The sequence below is a fragment of the Diabrotica virgifera genome, chromosome 5, assembly GCF_917563875.1.
Source record: "Diabrotica virgifera virgifera chromosome 5, PGI_DIABVI_V3a".
Classification (NCBI taxonomy): domain Eukaryota; kingdom Metazoa; phylum Arthropoda; class Insecta; order Coleoptera; family Chrysomelidae; genus Diabrotica; species Diabrotica virgifera.
Genome location: NC_065447.1, coordinates 84,924,058 through 84,951,772, shown reverse-complemented (window position 1 = coordinate 84,951,772; position 27,715 = coordinate 84,924,058). Strand labels below are relative to the sequence as shown.

The 27,715-nt window shown below is 32.6% G+C and overlaps 1 protein-coding gene across 3 annotated transcripts in view; it reads right to left on the bottom strand.

The window, feature by feature from the left end:
* LOC114324206 (ankyrin repeat and SAM domain-containing protein 1A-like) overlaps positions 1–27,715 on the bottom strand; it is a 351,154-nt gene that overhangs the window by 47,904 nt on the left and 275,535 nt on the right. For all 3 annotated transcript variants that reach the window (XM_028271967.2, XM_028271968.2, XM_028271969.2), the window contains one exon: positions 25,974–26,461. In XM_028271967.2, coding sequence (XP_028127768.2) covers positions 25,974–26,461 — 488 coding nt within the window. The remainder of the gene's footprint in view (positions 1–25,973; positions 26,462–27,715) is intronic.

Genomic DNA, 27,715 nt, shown 5'->3' with positions numbered 1-27,715 from the left:
TATAATCGGTTTTAGTCTCTTCAATAGTAGTTTTTCATATAATTTAGACATGACAGGTAACAATTGTTACATGCCGCACAAGATCGAGAACGATATCGGTAAATTGTTATGGAAGCTACCCACGCCTAAAAATTTGGGCACGGTACTTAAAGAAGAAGAAAGTAACAGTGAAATAGGCCTATATGAAGAAGCTTCTTGTGGAGGTTTTCCTGGTTTTAGTGTCATTATAATTTCTGCCACCTTCCATATCTTTGGTACATACCTCAGCCTAAAGGAAGCATTTATGTTTTAATTTTATTATAGCTTTCCTTGGAAGTTGCTTTAACACTTCCCCAGTAATCAGATTAAATCCAGGAACTTTCTTTGGATTTATATTTTATATACTTCTTTTGGAGTTACAGGGCTAATCTCCATTTCATCTTGATCAGGGAGCTCCCAGTTAATTATTTCTTGTTCTTCATTTGGTTGAAGAGTATTTTCTAGGTGATCAGCAAACCTGTTGGCCTTTTGTATATTGCTTCTTTCCCAGCTACCATTAGTATTTCTAATTGGTGGATTCTGTAAGATTGGCCTTTTTAATCGTTTGGTAGCCTTCCACAATGAGTAAACAGTAGCGCTATCATTTGATAGTTCACTTAGGTAGATGCTAACGGATTCGTTTTTAATTTTTTGAATTTCTCTTTTTAATTTTTGTGTGGCATTATTTAATCTAGTTTTATCAACTGGTGCTCTAGACTGATGCCACTTGCGTCTCAGTTTTCTTTTTTCGGTTATCATTTCTCTGATTTCTTTCGGGAAGTTATTTCCTGTTATCCTTTCGACACTGTTCTTGCTGTTGTTCCAAGCAGCTTGTTGTACATTTTTATTAAGTAGTTCTACTTCTGCCTCTAGTTGATCAACGGTTCTTAATGGAAACGAGATGTTAATCTTCTCTTCAAGGTCTATCTGGAAACTTTTCCAGTCAGTATTTTTGTTAACAAGTCTAGGAGGTCTTTCTTTTTTGATAACAGTGTCACTGAGTGTGAGAATAATTGGAGAATGGTCCGAGTTCATATCCAATGCCGGTTCTATCTCTATGTAACTTGTTGAAATATTTCTGACTACAAATAAGTCGATAAGGTCTGGGATTTTATTTGTGTCAGTAGGCCAGTATGCTGGCTTTCCCGTTGATATTGCGTCGCATTTTATGTATTTCATTGCTTCCAAAAATTCTTTCCCTTTGGTGGTAGTCAGTCGTGACCCCCAATGCGTACGTTTTGCATTGAAGTCTCCTCCAAGGATAAATCTATGTCCTTGACTGGTCAGGAAATCTACATATTGATTTTTCTTGATAGCATGTCTTGGCGGACAGTAAACCGCTGTGACAATTACCTCATAGTTTTTACATTTAATTTTTACTGATGTGGACTGAAATTCTTGAGTTCTGTATCCCATTTCCTGATAGTGAATAATATTTTCTTTGATTATTACTGCACTACCTCCTTTGGCTGCATTATCAGGGTGAGTAGTATGATAAGTTTTATAACCCCTAAATCTAATATATGACTCATTCATAAAATGGGTTTCAGAAATTAGGCATATGTCTATTTTCTCTATATCTAGTATGGCTTGTAGTTCTTGCTGATGTTTCAAGATGCCATTTGCATTCCATTCTACTATTCGTAAACTACCCGCCATTACCAAGTCTTTTGGGTATAGCTCCTTTGGTGCTATATTCTATTCGGCCGTTATACCGCCGTCTAGGTTAGTTAATCTCTCCAGTATTTTCTGTAGTGTTTGTTCTATTTTCAGATCTTTTTGACTACTATTTTTTCTTCGTGAGTAAATAAAAAGTGATAAAAAGAATTAGTAAGGATGATCAAAGAGCTTCCCTAAATACATTCCTCCATAAGTTTCTATCTTGGGTCATACTAATATCAATTTCTTTTCTGACATGTCCCACCTAAGTCTCTCCCACCAGGACTTTGATACTGGATCCTTTGTAAAAGGTATATTTAAAAGACTCTAATAAGGGTTACATCATATTAACAAAACGTTTTCGGATTAAAAAATTCATCATCAGTGTTAAAAGCCCTAAAATATTAAGTGTAACCTAATTAATTAAGGAAAAATGTTTTAAAAGTTGACTAAGGTTAAAGATTGGCAGAGGTCATACTTACAATAGGATGCATGCGTGAGCCACCAAAAAAGGTTTGGGTAAAAACCTTTTAAATGTTACAAATTATTAAATGGTACTACATATTGTTAATAATAATTGCAACATCCAATATATTTGCAACATCCAATATATTGCAACATCCAATACCATTTAATAATTTGTAACATTTAAAAGGTTTCTTCTTAGTTATACTTATTATTTTAGGGCTTTTAACACTGATGATCCGAAAACTTTTTAAGGTACTAGTACACTTTAGAACAGGGGTCACCAATTAGCGGACCGCGGTCCGCATCCGGACCGTGATTTTAGTTTTGTGCGGACCGTCAATAAATTCAGAATATACCTAGTGTTTGGAAATTTTGAAAATGTTTGGCCATGAAATTGTGTACTATGTTTGGCTCAACTTGTGTGCAAAGCCGCTTTATCAAGAATGAACTTTATTAAAAATCGGTAGAGCTCTCACTTAACAGATGAATATCTCAACTCCCCAATGAGACTCAGTTGAACTAAACTCACTCCAAAATTCAGACAGGTTATACATAAAAAATGTCATTTTTCTCTCTGATAATTTAATTTTGTAAAGAGTTTTCCCCCTTATTGTTATACTTACTAATCATTAATTTTGAAATTAAGTAAGCTGTAATACAGGGTGTTTCATTGGGAAACGGAAATACTTTAATTGTGAATAGAGGTCACCGAGGCGGTTCTAGGTATACTACATTTTTTGCCCTAACGACTTTTATAACCGAGTTACAGGGTGTTTTATCGATTTTGCCAATTTCTTTCCTAAGCCATAACTTTAGAACCACCCTGTATATTTTTTTGATATTTGGTACAGATGTGTCTCATCCAAAACCCAAACGACCGACATACTAATCACAAGAAAAATCCAGGTACGGATTAACAAAAAATTATAAAGTAATTGTGAGCTTAAAACAACACCCTGTATATTGAAATTCTGAAAATCTGTTTGCATATTTGAAAAGAGCACAAAAAACTAAGTATAATCTTTCGCTTCAATTTTTCGGCCAGACAATTTGATGACTTTAATTTTAAAATTATATTGAATTTTTTAAGAACATTAAAAAGAAGGTATTATTAACTTTTAATTATAAATTATTAAAGCTATTGAATAAATACTTATTTTAAAATTAATCAATACTTATTTACCACATTGGAACGACCCAACTAATAATAACAAGAAAAATCCAGGTCCGGATTAACAAAAAAAAAAATAAAGTAATTGTGATCTTGAAACAACACCCTGTATATTGAAATTTTCAAAATTTGTTTGCACATTTGAAAAGACCACAAAAATCTGAGTTTATCGGTTTGCTTTAATTTAATGACTTCAATTTTGAAATTAAATATATTGATAATTTTAAGAACACTGAAATTAAAAAGCAGATTTTTAAAGCACTTTAAACAATAAATTATTAAAGTTATTAAATAAATACCTATTTTAAAAATAATCAAAACTTATTTACGCGATTCGAATGACCCACTTCCAAATCACAACAAAAATCCAGGTCCGGATTAACAAAACAATATAAAGTAATTGTAACCTTGAAACAACACCCTGTATATTGAAATTTTCAAAATCCTTTACACATAGGTATGAAAAGAGCACAAAAAACTAAGTTTAATCATTAGCCTAAATTTTTTGGCCAGACAATTTAATGAATTTAATTTTGAAATTATGTCGAAATTTTTAAGAACTCTGGGAACTCATAATAAAAATTTCGATATAATTTCAAAAGTAATGTCATTAAATTTTCTACACAAAAAATTAAAGCGGGACATTAAACTTAGTTTTTCGTGCTCTCTTCAGGTGTGCAAACGTATTTTAAAAATTTCAATATACAGGGTGTTTTTTCAAGGTCACAATTACTTTGTATTTTGTTGTTAATACGGACCTGGATTTTTCTTGTGATTAGTAAGTAAGTCCTTCTAATGCTGTAAATAATAACTGATTATTATTAAAATTAGTATTTATTCATTGACTTGAATGATTTATTAATAAAAGTGCTTTAAAAACCCGCCTATTAATTTCAGGGTTCTTAAAAATTTGAATATATTTAATTTCAAAATTAAAGTTAATAAATTTTTGCACAAAAAATAAAAATGAATCGATAAACTCGGATTTTTGTGGTCTTTTCAAATGTGCAAACCATTTTTGAAAATGTCAATATACAGGGTGTTGTTTCAAGGTCACAATTACTTTATGTTTTTTTGTTAATCCTGACCTGGATTTTCTTGTGATTAATAATTGGGTCTTTCCAATGTGGTAAATAAATATTGATTCATTTCAAAATGAGTATTTATTCAATAAATTTAATAATTTATAATTAAAAGTTAATAATACCTGCTTTTTAATGTGGAGTTCTTAAAAAAATTCAATATAATTTCAAAATTATAGTCAAAAAATTGTCTGGCCGAAAAATCGAAGCGAACTATTAGACTTAGTTTTTTGTGCTCTTTTCAAATATGCAAACAGATTTTCAAAATTTCAATATACAGGGTGTTGTTTTAAGGTCACAATTATTTTATAATTTTTTGTTAATACGGACCTGGATTTTTCTTGTGATTAGTATGTCGGTCGTTTGGGGTTTGAATGAGAGATATGTGTACCAAATGTTAAAAAAATATACAGGGTAGTTCTAAAGTTATGGCTTAGGAAAGAAATGAGCAAAATCGATAAAACACCCTGTAACTCGGATATAAAAGTCGCTAGGGCAAAAAATTTAGTATATCTAGAACCGCCTTGGTGACCTCTATTCACCATTAAAGTACTTCCGTTTCCCAATGAAACACCCTGTATAAAATTGTCATGTGCGTTTTTATATTAATTTCCTCTCTACTAAATGTTAAGTTCAGATGTGCATTTAATTAAAATAATTCTTAGATTTAATAAGTTTGCAACAAACAAATTGCATTGAAACTAATGTAGAAAAGAAAACATGTTAATTAGAATTTTGTACTATGATTATTTATTTTAAATTCCTCAGTTTCCTTTCTACAAAATTTAAGATGTCTAACAATTTCATGAACATTCAAAATATAAATTCCTAATTTTTAAAATATTCACAGTAATAATTTACAATACTGCTGTTTTCAAAATATACTGATACTAACGTCAAAACAATACACAATGATTTATATTTTACTTATTGTACCAGGAAAACTTACAGAAAAGCATACAGTAACCAAAAAAGAATCAGATATTATTAGTTTTCCTTTCCATATTAGTCCATGTGTGAGGCCACTTTCGTATGAAAAATGTTTCTGACTCGATTTCTTTGCGGATTCCTGTTCAAAAATGTCCCCTTTAAACAAATCAGAATTCAGAAGGGTGCCGGCTGAAACAATTTTTTAAATAAATTCAAAATTACTTTTTTGCCCCTAAAAAAAACCCCAACTGAAAAGTTGATAGTTTTCGAGTTTTAAGCGATCTAAAATCTGAAAAATGTGAAAATATGCATTAGCGATGCTTGAAATCTCTATAAAATGACAGATTTTTTTTATTTAAGATGGCCCAAAAATGCTAAAAACCTATTTTCGCGGGCAAAAAACGTGATGTTTTGAATTAGTTAAAAAATATATTAAACAATTTCTGCCCAAAAATTTCGTCCGGTACCCTTCTGATTTGTTTATAGGGGATATTTTTTAACAAGAATCCACAAAGAAACCGAATCAGAACAGTTAGACACAGGCAGCATAAATCCGGACCCCGGAAGTGTCATAGGTTTTCGAACCGGACCCTCAGGGAAACTAATTGGTGACCCCTGCTGTAGAAGACCAAAAATAAGCATTTTTTCAAGATTTTTTTCTCAGAACCCTTATTAAAAATTAACAACAAACTTTTTACATATTAATATCTAACTCTTAGAGAATACAAAAAATATATCTTTTTTCATTTATGGACATACACTAATATTGTAGAGGGCGAATCGAGGCCTCAAAAAAAAGTAGTTCAGATGGCGGACAGTTAATCTCAGGATTGGGATTTCTGAAACAAAACAATCGTATTGCATTTGAAAAAGGAAGGTCACTTACGTGACAATTTACCACCGTTAGTGAAAAATTCCGCAAAAAAAAGATTTTACGGAAATTTGAAAAAAATTTTGTGAAAAAATCGCCTGTTTTTCTTTAGTTTTTCATGGTTAAAAAATATTTATTTTTTATTTTTTGGTCAAATTGTGGTAAATTGTCACGTAAGAAACCTTCCTTTTTCAAATGCAGTACGATTTTTTTTTTGTTTCATATATCCCAATCCTGAGATTAACTGTCCGCCATCATTTTTCTAGGTATCGACTTTATTTTGCGCCCTCTACAATATTAGTGCACGTCTTTAAATGAAAAAGATATATTTTTTGTACTCTCTAAGAGTTAAATATTAATATGTAAAAAGTTTTATGTTCATTTTTAATGAAGGTTCTGAGAAAAAATTTTTTGAAAAAAATGATTATTTTTGGTCTTCTAAAGTGTACTAGTACATCCGAAAACGTTTTGTTAATGTGATGTAAACCTATTTTAAATATACCTTTTACAAAGGATCCACTCTTTTTTTTGTGATTTATGGTATACAGCCAGCTACATGAATTTTATTTTCCTCGTGGATTTTTGATTTTTTAAATTATTTCAATTCTTGATATTATGTGATTAACGTCTCGACGTTGAACATACCTGAACCATCTTAACCTTAAGTGCAACCTCTAGCCTTCCTGTAATATCCTCATTCTTCCTTTCTCTTTTTATAGTTGGTCTTATGGCAATTTTATAGAATTTTCCGAGCGAAAATACCGAGCCCCGCTGGAATCCTACTTTTACATGAAATTAATCAGTCTCTTCCACACATGTCCTAACACTAGTTGCTACCCCCTCATATTGTTCACACACTCACCGGGAACTACTTCCTTCATGAGCTCCCACCACAAAATCTTTCGAAGAACTGTGTCATATGCTTCCGAAATATCAGTGTATACCATCATAGTGTTTGATTTTTTATTCCTGTATTTTTCTATTAGCTATCTTTTAATGTAATTTACATTTTTAATTCTTCACATATCCGTTTATCAATTACCCTTTCCCATAGTTTCATGGTCTGACTAAGTAGTTTTATGGACCTGTAGTTTGTGCATTGTTGTATATCTCTCTTGTTTTTGTAAATGGGTTTTAATATACGTTTTCTGTATTCATCTGGCATTTATCCCACTTCCATAATTCTATTAAATAAACCTGTTAAACCAACTTGTGTCTGTCTTTTTCCTTTTTCCTTTTTATTATTTTTGTTGATAATAAATTCAAATGCAACTTAGTATTAATCATAAAGTATAAATTTAAAGGAAAGGCCGAAATTGTATGCTGCCTCTTGTTATGCGTAAATGTTATAAAATGTCGGAGTTGGAATGCACGGCGCGGCGTCATGCCTCTATATGACAATATTAAATCATGACACAAACATAATATTATTATAGTGCAGTCACTGCAGGTTTTCACCTCCGATTTCGTTGAACCTCCATCGATTTTCATGAAAATTGCCAATAACTCACTTTGAATTAACCATAGTTTAGTTCTTTATATAAGGAATGTATTCAGTTTTTTATTGTCTTTAATTTCAGTAATAACGACTTTTTTTGTAAAAGCTTGTAGTTTTTATTTATACGTGAAAACCCGATTTAAAACATGCATTTTTTTACGAAAAAATAAAATCTTTGGTCTTTAATAACTCAAAAAGTGTTGATTTATTTTAATACCTTCATATGACAAATTTTGCTTATAATTTGTCCCTCTATCGACTTATGGAATTATTTTTAATAAAATAATTTTCACCCCCGAGAAGGGGTGGCATCCACCCCCAGGGTAAAAGCGCAAGTTGGCACCATGTCACCTTTGTTCCTTGAGATATCCTCTAACCACTCACCAATGTTCATGCAAATCGATGGAGGTTCAACGAAATCGGAGGTAATAGTTCATATCCACCTTCAGTGACTCCACTATTATCTTCCCATAAATTTATTACTGAGTCTATTTCTGCAGAAAATTTAGATCAAAAACAAAATGCTGTTATCTTAAAACTGGATGCTACTATCTTCAAGTATTTGTATTGTTTTGATTTATTCGACATAAGCTACCCCGCTACCCACGAATTAGTTATTTTGTCATCCATCTGTCACCGGTTATTTTAACGGCCCTGAAACGATATCAATTTCTACTGGCAATTACGCAGCCTAGGTAGCTCAGAGGTGAGCGTATCCGCCTTTGATGTCGAGTGTCGAGTGATGTGGGATCGATTTCCAGTACAGTACAAAATCAAAAATATTGCCTAGGTCCTCGCTTTGAATTCCCTGACCAATCACTAAGTTGTAATCATCTGTGTAGTCCAGCTCCTCTTCATTTACCTAGTCGTCTGAGTTGACAATACGCTTATTGATATATAACACAGATTTGATGTAAACAGGGGTAAAGATCGGTAATTACAAAGTTTCAATATCATCATGATCTAAACTTATTAAATACTCTATGACCTATGCAAACACAATCAAGAAATTATTATTGAAAAGCTATTTTCTTGTGACATTTTATTACCATTAATTATATTTAATGGAAATTAACCACAATTTCAGTTAAAAATACCTTTATTCTGACGGTTCGATTTCGGCTTCTGAAATCTGTCTCATAGTACAACTTAAAAGCTTTTATTAAATATTCAATTTTCGAAGTGGAAATCGAAACATCAAAATAAACGTATTTTCAACTGAACCTGTGATTGATTTTCATTCAAAACAAATAATCAATAAATTAGTATTCTCACTGTTATTTCGCTATTTATTTTTAAATATTATTGCTGTAATTGTTATCGTACATAGAAGTTTTATTCCTATTGATTTTTTGCTCAGATAATACACACACCCAAACTTATATGGAATCACCATGTATTTCAAAGCAATATTTATTTCTTTTGAAAAAAACTTGTTATTGTTGAGAAGGATAAAGGTTTTTATTGAAAATAAACAAATCGATAAGACAATCAGATAGTACAGCTCGGTACGGTGTAGGTTATTTGCTTGAGTTGCAAATTGGACGAAAATAAATAAACTAACTTTTGCGTCCAAAAACGAAAATATGCCTCATGTGGGGATATAGAACTTACAACGGGGAAAGATATTGGTCTTGTGGAGAAAGTAATGTTCTCAGAGGGACATAGCTGTAGAGCTATGCGTAACACAGGGCGTTCTGTCCAAAACCTACGCTAGGTCACAGGAAATAGGAAAGCTTAAAAATAAAGCAAGGGAAACATTTTTAGTAAAACGGATCATAAACTACTAACGCATTTATTTTCAATGAAGGGAAGGAACCAACCTCAAAACTCACGAGGATCAGATTAGATTTAGAGGAATACGATTTCGAAATAGAGTATATAACAGGGAAAAATAACTACGCAACAGCCTTTCAAGAATAGCATTGCATCAACTAAAGAACTTATACATAGACAACACTCATATACTAGTTATAACACGAGCTCAAGCAAAAGAAAAGGAAAAAGAATCAAGGCAAACGAAGGCAGAAAGTAAACTCACACTACAGCCGGAAGCCCCCAAACAAATAGTAATAAAGGTACTAAATAATTTAGAGCCGCATAGACTACCAATTTTGTCTTTTGGAGCAGAACTGATCTCACCAAGACTGAGCATTAGGGCCAAAAACAAAATAAAATGCAGCAAGAGCATAGCCACAGGACTCAATCATTTCGATTTAAATCAAATGTTGGCACAGCTTGATAAGCTGGCGGTAGAGAATGCAGTACGTAAAGTAAAGATATACGTAAATGATATTATTTTTAAATTGTACACAATTGATGAATTTATTAAAGAAGGCAACGGCGGATACAGCAACCTTGCAAGGAGGGGGCAATGAAAAAAAAATTTTCTCGTCACTCTCGTACGCAGGATTCTTTTTCGGTATGGGCTGTTACTTAATTTTTCTTCATGTACCATGTCCTTTCACAATGTTGGTTATTATCGTAGCTATCTTAATTTTATTCACTGCCACCCCAAATCAACTACGAAGTGCTTTTTCGTCCTGGACTGCGTTTGCCTTCTATTTTCACTTGCATAATATTTTGTAGCAGCCTATATTTGAAACTTCTCATTACATGTCCAAAATACTCCAGTTTTCTCTTCTTGGTGCCTTCTATAAGCTCAGTAGTCTTGCTGAGACGTTCTAATATTGTGGAGTTTCGAATCTTCTTCACCCTAGATACTTTTAAAATTTTTCTATAGAACCACATTTCGAAATCCTCAAGGCGATTTAGGTAAGTAGATCGATTTTATTCACAGTCCAAGACTCCACACCATACAGTAAGACCGAGAACACGTACTTTGGAGAAGGAATCCTGTTTTATGTTTCATTCCGTTATTCAGTTGTCAACAGGACACAAAACTCACTATTGATTATCAATTGTAATTATCTCTTTCTTAAAAAAAGGCGACACCAGGTGAAGTCTCAAGGAGGGGACAATTGACCCCATTGACCCCCTTGGATCCGCGCCTGAAAGAAGGAAACAAAATATTGAAAAATGTAGAAATATACATATGTGAAGTACCAGAAACAATAGAAGATGACAAAAAAAAACACAGATTAATAGAGGAATATCATAATCACCCGATGTTTGGAGGACACGTAGGAAATAATAGACTAATAAAAAAGCTAAAAGCAAGATTCAGATGGAAAAATTTGGAAAAAGACGTAAGAAAATACTTTAAATAATGTCATAAATGTCAAATTAACAAACCGAAAAGAACACATGTCGAGGAATTCGTGATATCGGCCACTTCTTCCAAACCAGGGGGCATAGTATACATAGATACGATAGGTCCATACACTAAAAGTAATGAAGGCAATAGATACTGTATGACAATGTTGTGTGAACTTACGAAATACGCGGTAAGTATACCCGTGTGCAATAAAGAAGCTGAGACAATAGCCCGTGGAATTTTCGATCATTTTATATCAACATACGGACTCATGAAACAAATAAGAACAGATCAAGGCACATAATATAAAAACGAAGTAATGCAGGAACTAACAAAGCTACTAAAAACAGAGCACAACTTTTCAACGGCATACCACCCACAGTCCATTGGAATTGGAAGTTGTGAGAAACTGCACAGAACATTAAACGAGTACGTAAGAGCATTCATAGATGAAGACGGAAAATTGGGATGTGTGTTGCAGAATGTTCACATACTGCTACAATACAACCCCTAACGCGTATCATGGTTACACGCCCTTTGAATTGATGTATGGCAGGAAAGTTAACCTACCAGAAGACCTTACACGGGAGGTCCAACCATGTTACAATACAGATGCCTACTACAATGAGTTACGATACAAACTACAATGCGCACACGAGAGAGCTAGAACGTTCTTACTGAAGCACAAAAAAGAGCGGCAAGAAAAGAATAAGCACGAAGCGACACCACAACACTTTAAAATAGGAGATCTAGTCCTGGTAAAAAGAGAAGAGAATGGTAAGTTTGATAGTATTTATGTAGGCCCCTTCACAATAACAGAGGTAAATAACGTTAATTGTAAGATCAAAATGGAAAACAATAAAATCAAGGAAATACATAAGAATAGACTATATGCTTACAGTCGGAGGACACAGTGAGTGACAAGTGAAACAAGAACAATGTTGATAACGAACATTTTTTTCTTTGTATTTACTTATATAATAAATATTTAATTTTGTATTGATTAAAACAGAATAATCGGTTGGTGGCGTTGTCTAGAAAAATTTTCTTCTTTGTCGGTAGTTAGAAAATTTTTTTCCGGAAGGGTAAGGATGTACAGGATTATCAGCATCCAAAATAAGAGCAACACATATTCATTTAATTTTTAAATGTCTTACAAAATAAACATCACGTTTGTTGTTAAATAATGAGGTGACACCGATTGCTCAACACGAGTGCAACACTTTTCTAGTTTATTTATAGTTACAGCAAAGCATCGCGGATCATTCTATTTCATTCTATTATCAATTATCATTCGTGATTCAGATACATTATTAGACAGTTAGATTTCCAAACGCACCAACTAGTTACTGTGGTATTTAGAGTATTATAAATAAATAAGTATTCAGCAAATAGTGTCTACTTCATCAACCCCTATCATAGGGGGTAACTACCACAACTAACATGGGACGTTCCTGAGGGTGGAGTACCACCATATCGCCAAAAAATAATAAGGGCTCGCCAAGATCGTTTAATTGTCCAATCAGCTGGAAAACACCCAACCATTTCTCACCTGCAGCTCCAAAGGCAGCTTTTGGAAGCTACAAGTGTAACTTTTTCAGTTGAAACGATAAGAAGAAGAATTCATGCCAAGAAGTATACAGCTGAAGACAGTTATGAATTTCCGAGTTATCCAGGCAGCACAAGATTCATCGCCTAAATTGATGTATTACCCATCAAAACTGGAACATTGGGAATTGCCAAAATGTGCTATTTCCAGAAAAAGTCAGGATTATTGTAAAATCAGATGACCCAAGAAATCGTGTACTTAGAGGTCGAAGAAGACAAGTAGAGAGCGAAATATATGCAACACAACATTACCAAAATATGCGCATATATATGCATTACATTTACTACAAATATGCAGGTATTTTTCTAAATTTGTCTAAATATGCAAATGCATATTAAAAGTACTCAAAAATAAAACAATATATTAAGTCGTAAGATCTTCAGAAAAGTTGCCTTCAAAAATACGTACAACTTTCCTCAAAAAATCGAAGCCCTCATTTTTTTCTAAAACATTTTTTAATTTATTTCTAATTGTAATCCCTGTATTTCCGGGAAGTTTTTGACAATGAGCAGAAAAAGTGTTAACAAGATTAACCGAATTACTTAATTGTAAATTCCTTTGTTCTAATGACTTTATTAGATCTGGTAAAAAACTAAAATTAACTTTTATGAACATAAGTTCTTTAGCAATTTGTACGTTACTTAAAGAACAAAGTACGTTACTTAAGGGGGGGCTATGGTTTGAAATATTTAATTTTTTTTATTATTTCAAATAAAAGAGCATACTTTCAAGAATACTCTCTGAAAATTTCAAAATAATCGGAGTAAAATTACCAGAGATACAGGGTGTTGAATATCAATACCTTCGACTCGCTTTGCCGCGGCTACGCGCCAGCACGCTTGAGCGTAGTGAGAAACGTTAAACAACTGTTCGCCTTCTCTTTTGTAGATTACTCCACAATTCAAAAAACACATTCCAATGTTTATCACTTTACGATTTGGCAGACAAATAAGAAGATTAAGATGCAGTTGTCAAAACTTTAAACGCATTTTTCTCAAAACTGCTTTTTCAAATGCGGTGGACATTGTAACTGAAAAACTACTTGACCGATCTACCTGAAATTTTGCATAGATTTTCTTTAGACATTTCGTGAGGTAACAACGTCGAGATATTTTTCATTTTGTGCTTATTTTTTGTTCAACAATATTAAATCTGTTGGTTTTCACAAAATTTTTATCAAAAATTTCGTATTTTTGGCTTCTAAGTGACACTAAAAATTCAAAAATCATTAAAAATAAAAAAAACTCGACGTTGTTACCTCCTGAAACTCATAAGCTAATTAAATATTTTTGAATTTTTTGTTTCGTATGATCCAGTGATGAGTTCTGATGTCCACCGCAAAATCCATTTTTTTTTTAGCAGCCTGCCAAAATTTGTCTCCAATGGCTTATTTTTCAATATTTTGGATTGAATTTTTTCTTAAATATTCTTTGAATTGTACCTAATATGTTTATTTAATTTAAAAATAAAATAATTCTACCACAGATTCGAAAAAAAATCACAAGAATGTGCTTGATATGTTGATTTCAAACCATACCCCCCCCCCCCTTAAGCTGAAGAACAAAAGCGGAATTGTCTACAATTTGATGGATTTTTGTATTTTGATGCTTCTCTCTACGTCCGTCTTTATAGAAGTAAAAGCGAATTTGTCGAATAAAAACACTCTTTCCAGAAAAATTTCTTTTGTGGGACATGATGCTTTTGTTTGTCAGTTTCTCATTTAAAAAATGAAATGTGAAAATGAATGTAACTTACGATTTGGAACAGGCCTTGCAAAATACTTTGTCTCCACTTAGCTTTAACTCGGGAAAACACTTTATCCAAGCACTTTTTTGAATGGTAGACATATTTAAATTTAATATATACCAATCACTTCAAAAACACTAAATACGATACAACGTTTACTTTAAACAAATGTTACCCGGGAACTGACAAAATAATTATTAGACCCTTAAAAGCAGGTAGGTACCTACGACTTGCTACGCTAATAAAATAATATTTTTTTACTAACACCCATAATTGTTAAATTCAGGTAGTAATGGGAAAGTCCAGATGAGCGATAGATAGATAAATAACGAGCTCGTTCATGTCGAAGTTATAAAATTCCAACTAAGAGAGGAAAATTTTAAACTTTTATATAATTTATTTTTAAAATATGCAAAATAAATCGTGTTTAGCTTAAATATGCAATGTTGTGTTTGTTGTCTGAAAATATGCAATATATGCATCTATATGCACTTTGCATATATTCCGCTCTCTAAAGACAAGCAAGAACGAAAACTGTCAGATCGGTTCACAAATATCCAAGGGAAAGTATAATGTTCTGGAGAGGAATTGTGATCCGTAAAAAAACTCCTTTAATTTTCAGCCAATCAACTTTAACTGCTCACAGGTATGTTGATAGCCTCTAGTTAGGCTCTGGAGAGATACAACAGGAGAAAATTTAATTTTCATGCATGATAATGGACCTCCACATACCAATAGAGTGACTAGAGGCATCATTGAAGCAAAAGGTATCCCCTGTTTGGAGTGGACTGCTTGCTCACCCGAGCTTAACCATATAGAGTATTTGTGGGATATGCTTAAAAGAAATATTAGAGCTCGCCGGGACAATCCACAAAACACCGCACGGCTAGTATAAGCTGCTCTTGAAGAATGGAGCAACCTACCACAACAAAATGTTGAAATTTAATTAGGAGCGTGCCCACGCAAACTAAAGCTTGCATAGGACTAGATAGAGGTGATAACACTGACTACTAAAAAAATAAAAAAATAAATAAAAACAATTTAAACATTATTAATTTTACATTGAAATTTTTTATTCTATTGACTTTAAAACAACTAGTTTCAATTTGTTTGTTAAATACTTTATTGTTTTATTTAATTGTTACGTATTTGTTATTAAATTACTTTAAAAGAAATTATGTTTGACTTCGTGTGTTCGTTTTTTTAAATTCGCACGAAATAATAAGAAATATCAGATGATTCCATATAAGTTTGGGTGTGTGTATTTCATAGCTTCAAAGGGATTCAGATGGATACACTCAGAACGGTAAAGAAACCCTGGAAAAACTTTTCAGGGTGCACTTTCCTGAGTCTAAAACAAAACTGGTACCACTAGATACATGGCAGACTGGACTAAATATCATAACCCATGTTTCTAAGGAAAACTGACGTATCGCAAAAGAAGTGGTACACCAGGACAAAATCAAATGGGCCATAAACTCATTTGAGCCATATAAATCACCGGGTCTGGACGGGATTTATTCACTATTTCTACAAAAGTGAAATGACCTTCTGTACAAAAATTATGTACGACACTGCAGGCTAAATTAGGTCTAAGGCATATACCAAAAGCTTGGAGGTTAACAACGGTGTCTTTTATACCCAAACATCCCAAAATCGGACAGGAAAAGCTTAGTCCCAACGGCTTATACTAACGTCCTATGTCATTCATACTGAAGATCCTAGAAAATGCTCAACAGGCATTTTAGGAATGGTGTATTGGTTGAAAGTCCGATACATCTCCATATAACACATACATACTCCACAGAAACGGCACTACACAACTCATACAGAGGATGGAGCATTTCTCGATATAGAGTGGGCATTCGACAACACCTCCTACGAAGCAATCACAAGGGAGATTCGTCAGAAAGGAATAGACGAAATAAGCTGCAGATGGATAGACTGCATTCTGACGAGCCGTGTGATATACGCAACGCTGTTGGGGGAATACAGTGTCCACGCAAGTAGCCAGACTCTGTTATTCGCAGGGGAGAGTTTCATCTAATGGATGGGCTGACAGCTAGGCATCATGTCCTGGGCTATGTGGACAACCTAGTTATGGCAAATTTAATGGCACAATCAGAGACATAATGTGACAGGCTTTAATGTTGATAATATGACATAATGTGACCTAATATAAGCCTGCAGATGTTCAAAATCATGAAATTTACTAAAAGGAGGAATTCAGAAGGATTGAAGAATTCGAATCAGTAAATAGAACGAATAATCAAGCGAATGGTAGCCAGACGCACTCATGGAAAATGTGGGGTTTAATACCAGACATATTGTATTGGATTTATAACATGGTGGTTAACCCACAATGACATATGCATCAATGGTATAGTAGCCAAGGGTGCAGCAAAGAATGTATCATCCAGGTTCGAGAAATATTCGATAGTGGAGCAGATTTAAATATTTCATGAAGAAATTTTTGCAATCTTGAAGTGGGGAAGGGAAATAAACTTGAGTGCATTCGATCTCATAAGCAAGCCTTAAGGTGGACTGTGTGGTATATTATGAACCCTCTGTATAAATCATAATTTAAATATGATGTTATTAACCTTTAGGGTATTGAACATACATAAAAACAATAGCTTATAGTTTGTATCACATGTTTATTACGAGTGAACTTGAACTATATTTGTTATGGTTCAGATAGGTATAAAAACACGCTGAGCAATCAGTATGGATATAGATATACAAATAATTATTAGAAGTTAGTATGTAGTAAGGCGAGGCGCTATGAATCATTAATGTTATTGTTTAGATATTGGATACCAGTGAATAAAATATAGTGTATAGTAAGAAGTGTTTAGTCTTTTTAATTAATTAGAACCAGAAGGCAGTAACAACACACTATTTAATACATGGCGACCCTGCAGATTAGAGGAGGTCTTCTGAAAGGAGCAGAGATGGCGGCAACAAATTGGAAACGGAGACGGCGAAGATGGACAGGAAACCCAGTGAGCGACAGTGTAAAGACAAAGTGGAAATAAAATGTAAGTAAGAATGTCTATCTTTATTAAAAATGCTTCCCTCGTTTTATATTATTATTGAACATTGAATATTTATCTTTGCTGATTTTTGAATAATTTATGAAGTATCGATTTTTTTTTAAGAATATCTATAAATTTTGAAATATGAAGTGATTTTTGAATTGAATATTTTTATAGAAGTTTATTATATATGCTATTCTTGAATTTTTATTGAATTTTGAATTTTTATTGAATTTATTCGAAAAATCTATCCGATTTCGATTTTTAGTACGGTTATTTTTGAATATTTTATGGAATATCGAATTTTTTCCAAAAATTTCTATCGAATCCTGAAATATGAACTGATTTTGAATATTTTTATCTAACTTTTGCATATGCTATTTTTGAATTTTTATTGAATTTTTTTTTCGAATATGTATACTATTATTGAATTTTATTAGCCAGTTGTTTTTGTTATTGAGTATATAGATACATTTTCATCGATTTTGTGTTAAATTTTGTATGATATGAACCTGAATTAATAATTTTTTGTGTGATAAATGATATTTTTTTAATGAATAATGATTAGTGATGACATACGTTGATATAAGAGCTTAAGATAAACATTGCTATAAGCAAGAGATATGTTTTTAACGAACCGACCTGATGAGTCGAGATAAGGAATTTGAAGAAGAACTATATAGATTAGAAGAAGAACTAACAATATTATAAGCTAAATATTATGAGGCAACTAGAGACAATAAGAAACCCACTGCTCTTGTCAAATTAGGAAGGTACTAAGTGATTTATAGAAGCTTGAAAGCTTATTAGAGACCCACTCTGTGTTTTGAAGGGTACCTATTTTATTCATGATTATTCGTGAATAAACAACGGCCTCAAAGCAAGGGATTGAGATTGTGATATTTTTAGAAGAATTTGAACCGCATAAAATACCTATTTCGTGTTTTGAGTTAACTATACCACCTTAATGGTGCGTACAGATCAGGGCGAAAATTCGGGTTAATATTGGCGGAGAACTAAGACATCCGAGTGAAACCTCTTTTATTAAGGTAAAACGAAGGTATCGGAGCTAGTATATGAAGTGATGATTATGATGTTATATGAAATGATATATGAGATAAATGATATATGATTGTTATATGAAATATGTATATGAAGATGAATTATGTACACTGTAGAAGTGCTATTATATGAAGAAAAATGAATTATATGAGTTATAGTACCAGACAAGAAGAAGAGAGAAAGAAAAGAGAATTTTATTAAATTATGTGGGAAAAATGAAAGAAGAGACATAAAATTTGTCAGAAATGTCAAAATAAACAAGCAGAATTAAGAATAATATCAAATAAGTAGCTAATCATTGAATTTTGTCTAAGAATTAAAGTTGTAATTTTTTTTTCTCTAAAGTAATGTAAATTATAAATAACTTATTTTTAAATGTAGATAATGAATTCAGGTTAAATTTTCGCGGAAAATGGAAGTATTTGAATTAAGGATATACAATATCTTACAATAAGTGTTAGTAGATAGTAAGCAAAGGGACACAAAAAGTGAAATTTTTAGACATTCAGTAACAGAGATTAAATCTTTATTATAGGTACAAGAGAGTTATTAGAAGTTTTTAGAGACACATTAGAAGTTTTTTAGAGAGATTACATTTTTATTATAGGTACAATATTTTAAAGTTAGTAAGACATATATAAATAAATCAAAAGAAGACTGAAACAGGAATTATTAATAGAGTAAATGATACATTTTTTTTACTTATTCGAGTAATATTAGCTTAGCTTAGGACTTTTAGTTAGATACGAGATTTTTAGTTAGGTAGATTAGATTATTCCCCTGCTTATAGGAGATGCATATAGGCACTAAAAGACTATATTAAAAATCCCGATAGGTTTAGTCACTGTTTTCATGTGGACACTGTTGTGTGAATGGAGAAAAGACTCAAAAAGCAAGACGGAACAGAAAGTGAATTAGTGATAATAATAAACAATTTTTAGGATTAAAAAAAAACTCTGAAACGTACCATGTTACAGTTAGTTAGGATAGTTAGGAAATTTAATTTTTGAAAATAGTATTATTTATTTAGAAAGAGGAATATACCGTCAGATATTCTTCTTCTCTTCTTAGGACTTTCTTTTTTAAAAACGGCGGAGATGTGGTATATTATGAACCCTCTGTATAAATCATAATTTAAATATGATGTTATTAACCTTTAGGGTATTGAACATACATAAAAACAATAGCTTATAGTTTGTATCACATGTTTATTACGAGTGAACTTGAACTATATTTGTTATGGTTCAGATAGGTATAAAAACACGCTGAGCAATCAGTATGGATATAGATATACAAATAATTATTAGAAGTTAGTATGTAGTAAGGCGAGGCGCTATGAATCATTAATGTTATTGTTTAGATATTGGATACCAGTGAATAAAATATAGTGTATAGTAAGACGTGTTTAGTCTTTTTAATTAATTAGAACCAGAAGGCAGTAACAACACACAATTTAATACAACTGGTCGTGTGGGAATGCCAGAACGAACTCGACAGACTGGCGGACCATAACAGTATCACATTAGTATGAGTTTCAGGTCATCGGGGAATATATGGCAATAAAATAACTGATGCATTTGCTAGAAGAGCATCAGCTACAAAATCTTTTGGCCCAGAATCGAAGATAATACAACTTACACTGGGAAAATATATCCAGTCAAAACATGGCACGATGTATATTGGACGGACATGTGCTAATAAGGTTGAAGTACTGCGGAAAATAAGCAGGAATCAGCTTAAAGTCATAACAGGCTTAGTTCCTGGACATGCCTCAGTTAAGGTACACCTGCATACAATGGGACTGCTTCATGAAGACGTCATCAGCACTCTGTAATAGTGAATAGTGAACCTGAAAGATTCAACCATGTCTTGCATTGGACCAGTGGCGGCTCGTGACCTCAGTATGCGGGTAGGCTACACATATACTTCGGGTAGGCGACAAAAAATATTCTACAATTTGTAATACATTTTGAGCCGTCTTGCAATACTAAATGTAATCTATGAGCGCAACAATGTGTAAAAATTGCTTTTGGAGCATCTTCTTTAATTTTTGATTGTAATCCGTTTAAAGAGCCAGCGATTACACTTGCACCATCGTAAACTTGAGCAATTAATTAATTTTTGTAATCATATGGCTCAAGCACGTTTGAAATGAAACTATATAGAGCGTCTGCAGATCTATTCTCGCTAACATCAAAAAACCCTAAAAATCTTTCTGTTACCTGACCAACTTTGTTAACAAAACGGATTGTTAAAGTACACTGTGATTTTTCGGTTATATCAGTAGTATCGTCCGCTAGTATAGAAAAAAATTGACTTTCATTAATTTCTGTTGAAATTTCATTTTTTACGTAATCGGCAAGGCAATCTATTAAATCATTTTGTATTGTTTTTGACAAACCCGTGAACCCCTTCTATTTTTTAACATGATCCTGGATTTCCTGATCGCGTTTAACTACTAAATTAAAAATTTCTTTAAAATTACCCATGTTTGAAGAATTATCGCTCTCATCACGACCGCGAAATGCAAGTTCTTGTTTTACTAATAGAATTGTAACATCAATTTCTTCAACTTCTTTAATCTTTTTCAACTTCTTCATTATAAATCTTATTAGTTAGAGAAATTTGTCCAGCTAAAACACTGTCAATAGTTTGTTTATTTTTTTCTAACCGTTTTAAACCTAAGCAATTGTTTAAATGTTCTTTCGAAGATTCATGTTTTTTTACACTAGCTGATAAATTTTTCAAATCTGAATATCCCTGACTCATTCAAACATTTTGCTTCAAATTTGAGAGCAACAGACAAGGCCAACAGAAAAGTGAATTTTTAAAATAACTTCCGCTTAGCCATTTATGATTTTCATACCATATTGTTTTAAACGATCTCGAAAATGGTCGATTGTCTTTTGTCTTATCTGAGAGATAAAATTGTTAAATTTGGTAAAGGCCGGTCCATTGAAATAATTTCTGATCTTTCTTGATTTTGGCGCCTTGAAAAAGGCGTCTCGATCAAACTGCATATTACTTCGTTTAAAATATTCATATTCGATGACTAAAGTTTTTCCACCAATAAAACTAACACACCTACGTTTCAACAACGTCAAATATTACTTATTTTATTTATGTATTAAATAATAATTTACTCTTCGAATAAATTGATAAGGTAACAATTAACCTCGCTTTAAATTTTTAATTATCTATATAATCTAATAACACAATTCGTCAGTTTAACTTTAAATTATCCAAATTGTATTGAAACACAATAAACATATAATGGACGACTGACAAATAACTATTCACAGATTTATTTGTCGTTAGTGAATTATTACTAAATTAATATAAAATTAAAATGCCCTTCAATAGACCGATCTCAAATTTACCTGTTTATTATTCAGTTTTCATAAACAAATTTAAATTGTCCTACCTAGTTTTATTCAATACTTAACCTACTAATAAGAGCCAAAATCAAAAAACAATTATTTAAAACAGTTTCACAAGACACAAGAGAAGCAACTGATAAAATTTTGTAGGTCCGGCTATAAGACTCTGTGCCTATCAGCCCTTTCAAAATCGTAGAAAATTTTTTGGATATTTTTAAAAATAATTTGGATAATTTTTGCTATTTTATTGTAGGTATTGTGTCAAAATTTATAAATTGCAATTTTGAAATAAGTAATTTATATTAATAATTTATATTTTTTTTACTACATTTGAAGAGGGTAGGCGGCGCCTACCTTGCCTACCCCGACGGGCCGCCCCTGCATTGGACTGCAGGCGGCAAACACATCTTGAGGATAACGAAGTGACTCCAAATATATTTGGTACCCATCTATAGACCTGTATAAGTTAATACAGGGTTCCAGAACCCTGAAATGGATATCATCATGGAACGGAAGATGTACCATAACCCAATTGGCTTCAATATAATCGGTTTATAATAGATGGCTTTCAGAAAAAAGCTCCCATTTTTCGAAGGTACATATCACACAGTGAACGAAATGATAATAAACAACTAAATTAGTAAATAAATTTAGCAGAATAGTTGTAGAAAATGTAAACAAATTCAGATCTTAGACAAGCTGCATAATGAATTACCTAGAACCAAAAGCAGAAATAAAACCGTGAATACAACAAGATCCGTCTTTTTAATTTATAATTATTTTCTGTAATAAATATTTTTCTCCAATAAAAGACAATGTTTGTCAAAGAGACAGGAAGAAATGAGAAATGGAACTAATGGATAACAGAAAAGCTATAAGTATGTAGCTACGCAGCCTTTATACCACATAAACGAAAGTTAAAAGAAAATAGGTTTATTTACGGTTCCTATTACCTTTTATATGTTCTCCAAAAATTATAATTATACAGGGTGTCCAGAAACTCTACCGACAAACGAAGACAGGAGATTCCTCAGATAATTTTAAGATAATTTAACCCAATTCACCTAGTCCGAAAATGCTTCCTAAGGGAGCTAGAGCTCTTTGAAGATGGCGTCATGAAATTAGTTTTTCTTAAATACCTCCAGAAAGCTTCTATTTAGAAAAGCTAAAATTTGTATACATATTTACTTTCCAAAAATGAATCGATTCCATTCATTGCGAATTTCTAGTACCGCCCATAGGCGTCCGTTTTGGGTTGGGCAACGGTTATTTTATCGCATAACTTTTTTGTCTTCAACTTTTAAGCATTTTTGATACTGGATTATTAAATTGTGAGGTATTCTAGTACTAAAAGGTACTCCTACTTTAAGTCGGTAGGATACACCGTTTTCTAGTAAAATCGATTTGAAAGTTTTTAGTTTTGGGAATTTGAAAAAAAAAGTTAAACAAAATTTAAAAAAAAAACGATGTATTTTACCAACTTAAAGCAAGAGTAACTTTTAGTACACGAATATCTCATAATCGAATAATCTAGTGTCAAAAATACTTAAAAATTAAAGTCAATAAAGTTACACTCAACGAAAAAGGTACGTAATATCAATAAAAATGTCAATTCAGACAACAAACGCAATACTTAAAATTTGTCCAATTCTTGGTTTTATTGGGACAACAAAACGATGTTCATCAATTCATTATTTTCGTACGTTGAGCCAATGTATTAAGTTTATTGAATGGATGAACATTCATTATGTATACCATAATATCACTTTATTGGTATTACGAACTCTGTTCACTGAGTCAACGAACACTATTTATTGATATTACGAACTCTGTTCACTGAGTCAACGAACACTATTTATTGAAACAACAACGTCGTTAATTGACCGACGAAGACTATTCGTTGTGTCAATAACAGTGTTATTTCTCCTAACGTATTTCGTTTATTTCTACATTATTTCCGTTTATTGTTACAATTAATTCCGTTCATTCCCACAATAAATACGGTTTTTCTTACAATAAATTCTATTCATTCTAAAAATCAGTTTCGTTCATTCCTACTATGAACGTATTTTATATTAATAATTACTGAATGCAATAGCCCAATGTATGATATTATTTGATTAATAATAATTTTTTAAATCCCCCTTTTTTGTCCTTAACCTAAAGGACTTTACACTGTGTGATTTTTCATATGATTTCACTTATACAGTGTACTGGAATAAGTGTTACACTCCCCCCGCCCCCTTATTAACTTATTTATTTTTAGCACATAAGCAAAACCCTCGGACAGGTCGATATTTAAAATAATCAAAGTATATTATAACATCAATGTTTAGAACTTTACACGATCCCTCTTCAGGTGACAGGCGCGGCGTAACTTTGATTTTTTTAATGGCAAAGTACGTCCTGTGACACCTTATTTAAAAGCGTTTAAAGCGTTTATAAGCGTTATAATAGTGATTCCAAAAATGTATAACACTTTAATCCTTTTTGAGAGCGCAGGTGCAAAATTTCGATCGAATTCTTTTTAAACGCATTCACTTTTTTTGGAATTCTGAGAAAACTAATAAGTATTTTTGAAAAATTTAAACGCAGAATAAAATATTACATTATTACCGAGGGCAGAAAGTCCCTTAGAATAAAAAAAAAGTTTTTGTTAAATGGTATGCCTATTTGAAATTAAAAATCTTACTAAATTTTCTCTTTTTCACCCCTGTGACTTATTAAAATAATCATTATAGAGGTTCTCAGTGACTTCAGACCCTCGATAATACTGTAATATTTTATTTTGCATTTAAATCTTCAAAAATAATAATTAGTTTTCTCAGGATTCGAAAAAATCGAATACATTTAAAAAGAGTCGACCGAAATTTCACGATAATAGACACACAAAAACTTCCTTCTACTACGGACTACACTTGAAAACGAAATGCAATTATTATTCGGCAATTCGGTAATACAGAGAAGCTAGGGGTATCACGATAAGGAAAAGCCGTTAACTTTCAAATGGTCAAGCAAAACATTTATTGTCTCAACAACTACGATTATGGTCAGAATGAACGCATTGATTGTCGGTATTAAATGCAGTAGTAGATTGATTAATGCATTGGTTGTCACAACAATCAATTTACATCTATTCAATAATCATGTATTACTCTATATTAACAACATTTGTACATCGTTTTAATGAAATCTGTACGTTGTGATGATAAACCAAGGTAACTGCTTGTCATCTACGAAATCAAGAACGTGAGTTGCTGCCAGAATTAACAGTATTTATTAAATATACGAAACTAAGTTATTGGCTGAATAAATTGGGTGTTATTGATTAATGTACTCTAGTTATTCTCACAATTATTATTCAATCATTGTGACAATAATCAAATACATTCGTCAATGTCTAAAAGTTCGTTGAAACAACAAATTAAATTGTTGTGACAACGAAATACTATTCAGTAATCACTGTTAATAAATATTACGAACTAAATTTTTTTGAGTGTATGCTATAAAATAACTGTTGACCTACCCAAAACGGACGCCTATGACCGGTACTAGAAATTCGCCATTAATGAAATCGATTAATCTCTGGAATATAAATAAATGTACCAGTTTTCATCTTTCTCAATAGTTTTTTTTAATCTTTTTTTTTTAATTCAAAGAACGAAAAATTTTCAAATCGATTTTTCTAGAAAACGGTGTATCCTAACTTAAAGTAAGAGTACCTTTTAGTACTAGAATACCTTGCAATTTAATAATTCAGAGTCAAAAATGCTTAAAAATTAAAGACAAAAACGTTAGTCGATAAAATAACCGTTGCCCTACCCAAAACGGACGCCTATGACCGGTACTAGAAATTCGCAATAGATGGAATCGATTCATTTCTGGAAAGTAAATATGCCTACCAATTTTCTTTTTTCTAAATAGAAGCGTTCTGGAGGTATTTAAGAAAAACTAATTACATGACGCCACCTTCAAAGAGCTCTAGCTCCCTTAGGAAGCATTTTCGGACTAGGTGAATTGGGTTAAATTGTCTTAAAATTATCTGAGGAATCTCCTCTCTTCGTTTGTCGGTAGAGTTTCTGGACACCCTGTATAATTTGGATGTTTATATAATAACTACTTCAAAAACGATTTATTTAGTCACCAAAACTAATATTTTAGACAAAAATTAATACAGGCAAAAAGGTATTTATTTAGTATGTCAATGCTTATACAATAACTTACCAAGAAATTGAGATCGTCGAATCCATTAGTCATGAAGAGTCCCACATAATCGCCCATCCCTAACCCTTGCAACCACTTCTCCACCGTAGATACATTATCTGCTGAAGAGTTAGCCAAACTATGTTGCGAACAGCTTATTGTCATTAGCCTACTCTGAAACTCCTTCTCTAACTCGGCCACAAAAACCGACTCTCTGACTATACCGGTGCCGAAAGAGGCCATTATCTCCTGGATCTTGGCCCATTCCTCCTGCTCATCGAACGGACTGAGGGCAGATACTCGATCTTTGTGCTGGTCCCTGTTTTCTTTGTTTTCTTTGTTATCGAATTCCTTTTCCGAGCTCGAAGATTTTTCATTGTCGCTTCTAATTCCTTCTCCGTTGGTGCCCTCGTAGAAGCGTTTTAACTTTTTCAGGGTTGTGGGGCGTTCGGCCGGGGTGTTGGGATTGATGTTTTCGAGGACTTTAGTCGTGGCTCCTTTTATTAGACCTAAAAGGTATCAAATAAAAAAGAGACAATCAATAATGTGTAAAATGTCCAGAGGAATTTTCACTTTATGTTCATATCCATGCAATGACACTTATTTTAGAGGGTATGCTATTTATGGTATAAAAACGATATACAAATTGGAATGATTATAAGTAAACTTTTCAGATCATACTGGTAACTCCATTGAAAAATTCATAATTATATAAAAACTTTCATCTTTACATGAAATTTTACTAGTTTGTAGAATAATTTAACCTATATTTTTTTAATTGCTTTTTTGTTCTTGAATATTGCTGTTTTGAATTACTTTTATATTCCTTATGAAATATAGGACGTCTCTTGCTTTCGTTTTACAGCGAATTCTTTTGGATTAGGTTTATTCCTAACTGAGTATCTGGACCAAGTTTTCGTTGCAATTTTGCCACGCTCTATAATAGGCAGGTAGTGAAGTGCCAATTTTAGACCTCCCCGTGTCTTCTTGTATTGAGCATTCGCTTGGTTTGCAAGTAATAGAAACTACGAAGGCGACCAGAAACTCGGTCTCATTAGAGGTTTTATTTCTCCGGAAATAAAACTTCGAATTGTTTTAAGCAGATGTCGCTACGGCATCCATATCGAATTATTTTGTTGTAATTCTGCATTAGGAGGTTTGATTTGTTTCAGTTCGTTCAGAGATAGTCATATACAGGGTGTCCACAAACTCTCCCGACAAACGAAGACCGGAGATTCTTCAGATAATTTTAAGACAATTTAACCCAATTCACCTAGTCCGAATATGCTTCCTAAGGGAGCTAGAGCTCTTTGAAGATCTTCTTCTTCTTTAAGTGCCATCGCCACGGCGAAGGTCGGCAATCATCATAGCTATTCGTATTTTAGAGACGGCTACTCGGAAAAGTTCATTTGATGTACATCCGTACCACTCTCTCAGGTTGCGCAGCCACGATATTCTGCGTCTCCCTATGCTTCCCTTTCTTTGAATCTTTCCCTGCATAATCAATTGGAGCAAGCTGTATCTCTCTCCACGTGTAATATGTCCGAGATATTCCAATTTTCTTGTTTTGATGGTATTTAGGACGTGTTTTGTCCACGATATTTTCAGAATTCTTCTGTACATCCACAGCTCAATGATTCTAGTTTTTTCATTGATGCAGCATTCAAGGTCCAAGCTTCCATTCCACAAAACAAAGTCGAGAAAACGTAGCACCTAGCCAACCTAACTCTTAGCTCCAACTTCAAATCTCTTGTGCAGAGCAC